General features: G+C 42.9%; 1 protein-coding gene across 8 annotated transcripts in view; it reads right to left on the bottom strand.

The window, feature by feature from the left end:
• pak4 (p21 protein (Cdc42/Rac)-activated kinase 4) overlaps nt 1-12,135 on the bottom strand; it is a 41,771-nt gene that overhangs the window by 12,527 nt on the left and 17,109 nt on the right. For 5 of the 8 annotated variants that reach the window (XM_031863531.1, XM_031863534.1, XM_031863539.1 and 2 more), the window contains exons 2-6: nt 2,771-3,007; nt 2,229-2,431; nt 1,893-2,106; nt 1,367-1,600; nt 187-627 (exon numbers count right to left, since the gene is read on the bottom strand). In XM_031863531.1, the coding sequence (XP_031719391.1) occupies nt 187-627; nt 1,367-1,600; nt 1,893-2,106; nt 2,229-2,431; nt 2,771-2,971 (1,293 nt within the window). In that variant the 5' untranslated portion in view covers nt 2,972-3,007. Of the gene's footprint in view, nt 1-186; nt 628-1,366; nt 1,601-1,892; nt 2,107-2,228; nt 2,432-2,770; nt 3,008-9,700; nt 9,725-9,901; nt 9,963-10,093; nt 12,055-12,135 lie in introns of those variants that run through there. The other 3 variants (XM_031863532.1, XM_031863536.1, XM_031863537.1) reach the window with 3 other exon arrangements.

Raw genomic sequence — 12,135 nt, 5'->3', positions numbered from 1 at the left:
AAATAGGGAAGAAAAAAACACGCCTCAATATAATGTAGTCCAGAACAACTATGACCGCAGCAATAAGTATATATTTGAATTTAAACATTGATATCGTTTAACGGGAGAAGTTTTGCTACTTATTTACCTTAAAGGTATCAAGTACCAATACCGAGTCACAGCACGGACTAGCTCCTGAACTCTTACCTCATTGAAGAGGAGTTCTCTGCGTTGTTGCTTCCTCAGGTCCATCTTCTTCACGGCCACCAGTTTCCCGGTGGTCTTCACTGTGGCGATGCACACGATGCCCGTCGACCCCTCCCCGATCTTAATGTAGTGGTCCAGGTAGGTCCGCGGATCGCCCGGGTCCACCACCATCTGTAGTGCCGCTCTGAACTGCTCGTGGGAAACCCTCTGCGGCTCCCTCTGCGGCGAGCGGCCCTGAGACGGAGCACCCGGCGCTGGGGGCCGCGGGGCCGGAACGTTGGGGTGCTGGGTGTGAGGGTGCTGGGTGGCCTCGGGGGTCAGGCTGGGGTGGGAGGTGTGATGAGGGTGCGGGTGGCTTATGGGGGGCTTGGAGCTGGAGGAGCCTCGGCTGGAGCCGCCAGAGGGGCCGTTTTTAGGGGAAGAGTCCTGGTGTCGAACCGGCTGGAAGAAAGGGAGCGTCATCACAAACAGAATGTATAATTAATATAATGTAGAGGAAACTCACTTTTCAGGGTTGAAGCTGTTATATATTGATAGCTTGCATCATTGAAAATATTGATAATAATATGTATTTAATCCTCTATCACAGAATATCTCATTATATTTAACAATGTTTTGTCAGGAAAATCCATTAGGACATGGCCAATCAAAGTACTTCATCACATTAATGTAAAGACCATACAAAACATAAAACATCGCTGCTCACCGATTTGAAAAATGACCTTCAATGGTCTATATTAAAAGGGAAGGTTACAGCAGTTTGAATGGAGTGGGGAAATCTTTGATTTTTTTCTACATGAAAAATACAAACAGAAATCAAAGCCTGGACCATAGAAAGTGTATTTTAATTGACTGAACAGTTTAAATTATCTTTTAAATACATCCCTCTGAGAAGCACGCTGGCACAAAGTTGTTCTGTTGTAAAGAACTCCCTGAACTTAACCTGCTTGACATTATCACATAAGCACCACCAACAGCCTTCAGTGGAGATAATTGGTTAATTCTGACCTGGAGAACACAGAGCAAAGTGATAAGATCTACCATCCAGCAGCCTGCGGCTCAATTAGCACCCGTCTGCCTTTTTCTCTCGGTCAATAGCTTCCCTCAGCGCTGCAGTTTTCTCCTCCTGTCTATCCTGGCAAGAGCCTGTCTGTCTCTCTGTTCATGCTGCCGTCCCCACCTGTCCTGTGGGGCTGCGTCCGCCCTCGCTGTCCGTCCTCGGGTAGGTGTTAAATGGCCGCGTGGTCTGCTGGGCAGTCTTCATCGCGTCCTCCGTCACCGGCAGGTTTGGGGTGCGGATGTTGGGCCCGGAGAGAGGCCTCTTGTCTCTGGGAGACTGAGGGCTGCCGTCCCGCACCGTGTAGCTGGACTTTGGCCTGAGGTCCCCGGGTTGATCCCTGTCAGCCACCTGCTCCTGAAGAGAGGCAGGGTTTGGGTGAGAGATGGACGGTTTATCAGGATGTGTGAAAGAAAAAACTGAGACAGGAAACGTGGATTAAAAATGAAGAAAACAAGCACACCAACAACTACAGGGTGCAATCCTGCTGCAGTGTCAAATTAAACAAACTCAAATCTCTCGTTAATGTGGGAAATACCAACACGTTTAATGCTATTGGTCTGGAAGATCATGACTGCAAGAAAGAGAGCCAGATGAGTCCTTTGAACAGCAAATAATAAATCTTGTTGGGTTCTTCTTGAGTCCTTACCTGACCCCGTTCCCGATGCTCTCTGTCTCTATGAGGTGGAGGAGGAGGGCCGGAGCCAGGCCTGTCCCTGTCCCTGGGGGCCCGGCTGGGCTCTTGGCCCCGGGGCTGCTGCTGGGGCCGGCCCTGGTCTCCCTCATCCCACTGAGGACGGAGCGCGCGTGGACCCTGGCGGTGGTCACCTCCGCTCTGGTGGTGTTCCGGTCTGGGTTGGTCTCTAGAAGCAGAGCGATGCAAAGGTCAGTGCACATACTTGGCTTGTATTGACAGAATCTCTTTGCTTTGATGATGATGATGATGATGATGATGCTGCTGACGCGCTGCGGTTGAACTACTCACCTGTCTGGGTGTGAGTGGTGTCTGTGGTGAGGGTCTCCGTTCTCCTGCCCGCCTCCTCCTGAAGACCTAGAGTCCTTGCGGGGCTGGATGGGGGGGCTGCCCCGTCGCAGGGAGTTGGAGCGAGTCACGGACATGGTGTCGAACTCGTCCAGCAGCCAGGTCAGAGAGCCGTCCACTCCGAGCTTGCTGCCACGTACAATTGTCTGGAGGGAAAAGAGTGAAGAGTGAACCAGAGGAAAGGCCTGAGGATATTATAGAAACAAATGCCATCATCAAATCAGCATATCGGTCCCATTCTTTATCAATTCCCTCTTTCTGTGTGGAGGAAAGTAGGTCTACACAGCTGTCAACTTGGCCGTTGTTAAAAATTAGGCTTTTGAAGACCGAAGCACTGCAGTGACCATGTGTTAAAATTTGGGTGGCTACACATCAGTATCTTGAGTTATAATCAGTCAAAATCCAGCTTGGTCAAAATCCACAAACTAATAAACATAATTCGTGACATTCGAGATAGATTATTATTATGTTTTGGCTCCTCCCACCTTGCGCGGCTCTACAGTAGTGATGACGGTCGCGTCGATGAAGGGTTTGGGCCGCTTGGCCGTATCTTCGATGAGCGAATGCCATTGCCGCGGCAGCCCGACGAACTTCTGCTCCTGCTCGTCAAAGTCTGTGTGCACGCGATGCTCAAAGTTGGAGGGAGCGGAGATCTGGATGCGAGACTTCTTCTTTTTGGTGAACATGATGGCGGCCGTGGCAGCTGCAGCCTAGCATCAGACCTGCAAGGGAGGAAGGAGGAAAGAGAGGGAGGATTAGCAGGAAAGACGGAGGAAAACTGTAATTCTTCCAAGTGGTATATGTAACACATGCATGCAGGCGGGCACAGACAACTTCAGAAAACACATATTATACCTGAAAACACACCTGTTCAAATAGTATTTGAACATATGAATCAGTATTTAAGATTTGCTCCAGTATTTCCTAATGACAACACAACAAGCCCAGACATCAGAGCAGCGCCCTCAAAGAGCTGCTTACTCGTCATCACTGGCTACTTTTCTCGCCGCCTCAGCCCCACTGCGAGTAGGGGGTCAAAGGTCACAAAACTCATGGTTACGATCGTATTGCTATTTAGAGTCACGGATCAGCAGAAAAAGAAAGGTTGCAAATATGACTTTTAGAGATTCCCCAATACTGTTACACCACTAACTGACTGTCAATCTGTGCTTGTCACGTTCAGTACATAGCATAGTGTATTTTGGACATGATTCTGAATAAGAGTGTGAAAGCGAGAGGATGCCTCTGACAACTTTCCCCAGCCCTTGTATCTAAACACACTGCCTGGTGACGTTTCCCTTTGAGAACAAATTTCAATTTTATGGCTGCAAAAGAACTGGCATCCATGATGGGGTGCTATGAATCCCAAAGAAAGAAAGAAAGATAGAAAGGTAAAAAGCTGGATGGATAGATTTAAAAAAAGATAGACCGACAGAAAGGTGCAAGTTAAAAAGTAGAAAGTATACCCTTTTAACACGCGAATGCATTCAAGTGTGTAAGGTGGGCAAAATGTTATTTTCAGTTGTAACTTATTTTCCGCTAATCACTGTACAAAAGGGACTAAAAGTATGAATAATATCTTGACTCCTGTATACACCAAACGTCAACTAGGGGGACAAAATATTAGACATGCTAAAATAACTACAGCACAGTGTCACCAATAGAGTGCGACCTCCGATTGAGTAAACGACTTGTTGACAATGCAGGTCTTTTCACACAGAAGACAAAGTACTGCCCCCCCCCCCCGGTCGAACAGGATCTTTCCGGTCGGGGTTTGCAGGCATGAGCGTCTCCGATTGGTTCTTTAAACAGCGTACTGCTTCATAAAACGAGGAAGTAATCTCGTATCGATTTGGGACGGGGGAGCATTTTTTTCTTTGTTTAAAAACACAAGTAAAGTTAGGCTTTGTCGTCGACTTCTCGACTCATTTAAGAAAAGAGACAAAAGAGAGAGAGAGCGATGGCGTGGGCGATAGAAGAGAGGCAGCGTGGTGGTGCTGTGAATGAGAGAAAAACACGTTTTTCTCTCATTGTTTCATGGTTGGTACTTTCTTAAGCACAAATAAACAACCATCAAACACTCAACAGATGACTCACTGCCTCATATTGTTATACAGTGAGTCCATAACAGGAACAAGTGCATCATCAAAGTCATCTAATCAGTATAAATATTAAAATCTGCTGCTATTGTGGTTGGCTGGAATAAAAAACCCTCAGATGGTGGAGGATTTCTGAGTTTACAAAGTATCCTGTGAAGCACTGCTCACCATTTCTTGGCTTGTAAATAGCCTCCCTCTCAACCATGCTGCTTTGTCAGTGGGCATCAAACGAGACACTCTCAGTACTCAAACAGAGGCCCGCTGGTGTGTTACAAGCAGACCAGAGGAGGCAACAGGAGTGGTGGGACAAACACAATGTTCTCTTCTTGGTTTTTCTACAAAATACTTCACCAAGAACACAAAAAAAAAAAACTGAGTGAGAGGGCAATCTGGGCGGGTCATGAGTTAGAAGTCATGAGTCATGGTTCACAGTCTGCAGCGTTAGTGAAGCCTTTCACAGCACGAGTGTTTGAAGTGGAGCCGGACCCGCCCGGCAACACGCTGAGAGAAGTGAGGTTCACGGCCATGACAGCACCGACACAGAGCTCCAATGCAGCGTTGTACTACAAACAGGCCAGAGACATGAGGGTACTTTGCTAATGTGGAGATTTATCTGCAGACATGTTGCACAAGTGTTGTTGCACGTTGCGATGGGTCAGTGAAGCAACACTTATCCTCAGCATGATGCTTCTATGGCTCAGCTAAATGAATAGCTTTGCTTATGAATTACTATTAGATGTCATAGCTTTTTAATGAGAACGCATAATGACAATATAAATCACAATATGCTCCAGGGACTTTTTTAAAGTGACAGAGTAGCAACTCGGTCATTCTATCATTTTGCGGTCACATTAATCCTCAAATATTTGAGCATGTTTTTCATCACATCTAGACCTTTAATAAATCATATCAGATATTTCACTATTGACGTAGTGCCGGTATGTTCAAAGTACATGTTCAGTTACTCCACCAAACGAGCAACACTGGATTTTAGATCTCATAACAGCGAGGTTATAACACTGGTTATAAATGCATAATGAGTGTGGTGACAACAGAGAAGAGGCCCACAAATCAATGCATCTAAACTCTGGGACACAGATAGTAACTACTGGCTCATGAGAGTACAAAATGAGTGGTGGCTGAAGAAATCATATGACCCACAGAGCACAATAACATAAACCAATATGTCATGCACCCAATGATTAGGTCTTCTATAAGCAAGAAAGGAACCGTTAGGGCTGTTGGTGGTGATGTTTTATTGAAAGAATAAGGACCTTCAGCAAACTGTAGATCAGCATGAGAAATGGCCACGAGGGGATTGAGACGCTGAGCGTCTCATAGAGACGGCAGTCTGGCTGTGAACCGCGGAGGATTGTGGCTGTTAAATCCGGGGCTTTTAGGCTGCATCTGGAGATATCAGGGACTCTTAGCTCGAGTGGTTGCAAGATTTTACTGCTGCTGTCAAGAGCCAAGACGTGATAAAGAGTTGAACTGTAACTAAGGCTGTGTGGTAAACAGTAAACAGATTACAGAGCTCTGACCTCACAGGGCTTTATTTGAGAAGCAACTTCATTTGCTTGGTGGCACGTAGATGACTTGTTTGTAGTACGAATAAACAGAACTGTGTGGGAGGGCTTTACATCACAATGTGAGTTTGGGTGTGCAATTCTGTGACCGATAAATGCACATGAAGGGTCAGGATGTAATAACTAGAGGTCGACCCATAGTGGATTTTTAAACACCAATAAAATAACGACAGTTTCCAGCAAACAATCCTTGACTGTTTTACAAACTGTTGAACTGACCAACTGAGTCAAAGTAATAATACCTAAATTAAATAAATCTGGAACACAACTTCAAACCAACCACACATGTTCCTGAGTACATAGAATATCACTGACCACTAAGTCATTTGTTTCATTTCATAAATATGGATGAATTAATGAATTAAACAAAAACACACAGACTGAAGCATCAAATGGCTCAGACAGCAAAGACACAAACCATGGATCAATCAGTTTTTAGAGTTGACCGAACTACTACTGAAACCTCACAGAATATCACCAAAAAAATAAAATAGTGAGGTGCGACAATAAAACAAGTTAGATTCCGCAAAAGTAAAATAGTGTACTGAGGTCAATCTATTTTTTTTCCAGAATAAATTGACACATTAAACCATATTTGCAACTTTTTTACACCAAGAATTGAAATTAATTTTAAACTTTTTGAGATCTATCAAGACATGGAACCTTGTTCCAACAACTTTGAAGCAAAAGAACAAAGCATAAATGCTAAAATAATACATTGTGATTTTTAAATATTACCGTAACATCTATGCCAATAAAAGTGCACACAGAAAGCTCAAAGACAAAAGTGCCTCCACTGAGTATAAATCATGCCCATCAAATGGGGCGTGGCTTTGGACAAACTCTTTGAAACCGAGGATAGAAACAGAAGCAGAGCTTCACTGCTGCACCGCGCCGCCCACTCAAACAGAGTTAATGCTCACATACATGCAGAGTCAACCAGAAGCTATAAAAGGACCGCTCCTCTCACAGAGCACAATAAGCAACCCCTCCCTGAACACAGCGGTCACTGTAGTCATAGCTTCCCTCTGTGTTTTACCCTCCCACTCAATATCCATCACTATCCCACCACTCCCCTCGACCTCTCTTTCTGCTCTCCTTCCCCCTTCCTCCCACTTCTCCTCTCTCCCCCTCTCTCTCCCTGTATGCCTGGTTGAACAGTGAGAAAGCCTGTCCGGTCTGCGGGTCTAGAGCCAGGCTGATGAGCCCTGGATGAAGCTGCTGTCCTCCGGTCTGATTCAAGTACTGCACATGGGTGGTCCACGCTCGGAAAAACACACTGTCAGTCACAACAACACTATTTAGCTGTAATGATACAGTCGGGAATGAAACGGGTCTGAATTGGATTTATAAGGGCGGTGAATTTGTGAGGAAACATGCTTTTTGATTCTACTTATTGATTTCAGAGAGCAATTGTAAACCTACCATAGCACAATGTAGAGTGTTAGTAATAAGTCAAACACATTGTTGTCACTGCACAAGAAACTAATTCATGCAAGCAATGACAAAGTCATTTATGACAAACAGTCAACACAAAAAAATGGTTCTCTTTCAACATAATTGTAAAAAGAAAAAAAACACTAAATTTGAATGATGTGGTTGAAATCAAGATAATGAGAATAATTTTCCAACACTCAAAATTACTGTATTCAAAGTCTGAAATACTATGAATGAAGAAAAGAATCTGACTTTCTACAGTGCAGTTACATATTTGGAGAACTTAACAAGCAAAACGTTTGTTCTCTCCAATGTTTTATTTAACAATTAAAGATGTCCACATATAAAATATAATTACAGCTTCTCAGAGCACGGTTCTGTCATCTTGGTGATTTTTTTAATTTATTTTTACAGCACCTGCTGATTACAAACGGTATCCTATTATCGACCCAGTGGTGACCTCACATTAAGTGAGTTACCAGTAATAACCCTCTGATCACATCAGGTCCACCCGGTCATACATTGTGGGAAAAGCCACACTGTGAAAACACCTCAGAGGGTCACACAGCTCCTCCCTCCGCTGTAATGATTTTCTGTCTGCGGCTCCATCGAGCCACACCGTGCACAACTATCTCCCTAAGAAAACACTGACAACACTCGGCCAATACAAACACACTTCAATGAGCCAAAATAAATCTTTATGGCACCGGGTGATTCACTTAATTTCTCATCCCACCATGCAACAAACCATCGTGCATGAAAACAAAATCAGGGAGGAAGACCATCAGTCCTGCTCTTGAGAAGCAAATCATTCTTCCATATAAAAACTAATATTCACAAAATACCTAAAAAGCTCATGGACTGAATACCGATGCTTAACTTTAGTATTCTGAACACTTTTTCAATTACTACAAGTTGGAAGATGTAATAACAGTCTTTTGTCGAATGAAAACAACTTGAATGAATGCATAGAAACACTCTTGTTCACATAGAGGCCACAATGAGTCATACATCCTTACATTTCACAGCTGACCACATTTACAGAGTTATGGCAGTATATGGCCTCTCAATGACAACAACAGCACACAAAGTCCCCAGCCAAGGCAAAAAAACATTAAACATTACCAGGCGGTAATCTCTCTCACGCTAGATTTAATATAGAGTTGTTTTTGGTCCCTTCATTAAAGCTACAAAATGAACGCACAGGTGTTAGCTCTTCACTGAGACACTGATTCAAAAAGTGAGATGCCCAAAAGCAGGCAATAGGGCTGTTCAGGTTACCATTGTTGTTGTGCTGCTCTTATATTAGCTTGCTAGTGCTGAATCAGGGGTGATAATTAATTCTTAACAAAACTGTGCATGTGTAACAGTGTCAGCTTCAATATGAGACTTGGTGTGCCTGTTGACATCTGACTGATATTATAGTAAATTAGGTGGCTCAGACACAGAGCTCACATGACATAAAACTGCATCACCCAGCTAATATAACAACAGGTTAACAACAGATCTCAGTCATTTCATCAGAGCACATACATGCTGAAGAAGATCTGGTCAAAACAGAATATCATACATTTATGGATTATACTCCTGATCATCGGGAGTCCAAACAGTTAGTCTACACAGGACAGGAGGCATTTCACGTAAAGGTAGGACTTCATATCAGGGGACTCGACTCATGGCTGAAGAAACAAAACCCCAAGTATGTTGAATGTTTACAATTTGAAGGAGCCGTTATCATTTAATCTCTGCATATGTGAGCCCTTAGTATAATCTGTAAATATTATTCTTTCGTGTAACATCCAGACCTGCGATTCAGAGGACTTTGGATTAGATCATTTTTATTTAATCACATCTGTTCCTCATTAAATTAAGTAAGGGTTCAACAATTCTCACAACTCGGAGATTTAAACAAAACAAACAAAAAAAATCTAGACAAAATTAGATATTTGCTTTGTTTTGCACATTACTAAAGGAATGAATCCTACATATCAAACAGGCCTCCTCCCTAAATCCGTAAACCTGATTCTTATTCTCTCAACACTCAAAAATGAAGAAGCAGAGAAACTACCGACCACGGGCAGCTCCATATGTATATCTCAGACCAAAGAACATATACAATAATGAATCATAGGTCATCATTTATAGTCTCAAACTACTTTGTTAAATAACATAAAATGCATGAAACAAACTTCCTGCAGAAGAGAACACAAATACACAACTTCCTACAGAGTTTGAACACAGTGACAAACAGGGAATCGCAAATATGCCCCCCCACCACAAGTGTCACCAACACCTGTGCAAAGAGAGACGGAAGCCCGGGAGTCCAACAGCTGCATCTACCGTCACCAATAAGAGTCAGTACCAGGTCTGAATGGTGAGAGTCGGTCAGAGGAGAGCGAACAGTTCCCAGCTGTCGATGTGAAACACGGATCGTTCTTCGCTCCCTTCACACAAGGAAAACAATAACATTACTATGCCCCCCCCCCCGACTCACAGCTAATCCACGCGGTGAGATTTTAACAACAGTGTTGTTGTCGTGGCCCAGATTAACTCTCCCCAGATTAACTCTCGCTCGGTGCAGCAGCCGCGACGTTACCTGAAGTTGTAACGACAAAACTCTGGAGTTAAAATATATAATACAGCGATAGTGTGAGAAGAGTCTCCATTTCCTGTCGGGATAACTCACTTGCAGTCACAGGTACAGCGACACGCTATCCACCTGATCTCATGTCAGCGCTGAGGAAGAACTCGGAGGAGAAAACAGACTCTGGAGCAACAAAGTTGTTTCCGTGAAGAAGTTAAACTCACTCGTCGTCACGTCTTCGTGGAAGGAAACTAACCCGGTGACAGATAACGGCGGTGGGCGTGTACAACATAGACGTGAGTGTATTTGAACACAGAAAAGCACCGTAGCTTTGGGCTGCAAATACAAAAAAGTGTGTCGCATTCCTGTGGTTTCAGCTAGATTTGGCCCAGTATCATGACGTCACCGGAGGGGGCGGGAACCATTAGCGCGAGACTATTAGCGACGTCATGTGCTGTCAGATAAGGCTGAACGTAACAGCCTTATCTGACACATTTCTCTACGCTCTTCCTTCCTGTCTCACGTAACACACCTGGCTCTCACAGGTGTACTGTTACCTGGGCCGCAGTGGTGGAAGAAGTATTCAGAGCCTTGACTGAAGTAAAAGTACCAATACCACAATGTGAAAATACTCCACTACAAGTAAAAGTCCTGGATTCAAAACCTTATTTAAGTGAAAGTAGCCTATCAGCAAACTGTACATACAGTACTAACAGTACAATAACTCATTCTGAGGTGAAATGTCTGTTACTGTAATATACAGTGAAGACATGTAAACTACATGTATCCGACAGCTAGTTACTTTGCATCATCATCATTTCTGTTGATGCAATATGTGATAGATGAAGAAAAAACTTTATTGACTTGATTAGAAATTCACAAGCTACTTTTACCAGTTCCAACATGTGAGTGATGTAAATATGAATGCATCAATACGAATAAACCAAGTGCTACTTTTAGTTTAGTACATGGTCTTAATACTACTTCTTCCACTAATTAAATATATTTATTTTACTGTTGTAGATGTTTTTGAATCCTTTATATTTAATCTAGAACAACACATCATATTTTATTCCTCATACGTTTGTGAGGAGCACGTATCTCTATGAAGAAAAACAGCTGTTTTCAGATTTGTGACGATGTATTTTCCAGGCTTCAAAATCAACACATCTGGAGATACTGTAAAGTAACTAAAACTGTCGGACAAATGTAGTGGAGTAAAAAGTACAATATTTACCTCCGAGATGTAGTGTAGTAGAAGTATAAAGTAGCATAAAATACTTCTACTACAAAGTACAAGTAGCTTGAAGAACTTAATGTAGTCCTAAACCAAAGGATCTTCAGCTTGCAATGATAAATAAAGCAAAAATTAAGGAAATAACCGATTAACTTTTCGTTGATCTAATTCTTTCATCTCTAGTTGATTTGAAATGTCCAAGTGTCAAACTGAATCTACTTAAGTGACTATTACTGCTTCGATAGTAAACAGCACATGAATGCCCCAAATAGAAAATATGAAGTCAACACTTGCATTGAATGATTGAGCGATATAAACATCAGGAGAGGACAATAAAGGGGAGGTGGTGAAAGTTTCTTCTTCGTTGCATCTCCGGTAAGTCATTTAGGTTCGTGAGGAAAGGAGAGTTTTACACGAAAGCTTTTTCATGACATGTTCATATGAGTCACTTTGTATCACAGCAGGTTGTGACACTATGGCTGAAATTATTACTATTTATAGTGCTGTAAGGCAGGCTGCTGTGAAATGCCATGTCTGCCTGCTAATATAAACGGATCCATCACCAAAGACATGACACGGGACACAGACAGTCGAGGCTAAACACAACAAACCTTTGGGCAACACTGGCTACAGAACTGGGCCAAATACTGACTCTGTGTCTTTGTTATGTTGCTCAAACAGCTGAAATAGTGGCAACGTTTTAACTCACATAATGTGAATAAAAAGCTTATTCCAGAGGGATACTTCAAAGAGATTTACTGTCATGAACACAAGATCACAGACCTATTCTTCTACATTTTATAATGTCAGTGCCTTCCTAAATAAAACTAAAGGGTAGTAAATATGCTTGACTACACAGCTACTACAATATATCATTTAATTTTTTATATATATACATATGAGCGAC

Source organism: Anarrhichthys ocellatus, unplaced genomic scaffold (genome assembly GCF_004355925.1).
Source record: "Anarrhichthys ocellatus isolate YVR2014 unplaced genomic scaffold, GSC_Weel_1.0 scaffold29, whole genome shotgun sequence".
NCBI lineage: Eukaryota > Metazoa > Chordata > Actinopteri > Perciformes > Anarhichadidae > Anarrhichthys > Anarrhichthys ocellatus.
This window is presented reverse-complemented; position numbering and strand designations above follow the sequence as displayed.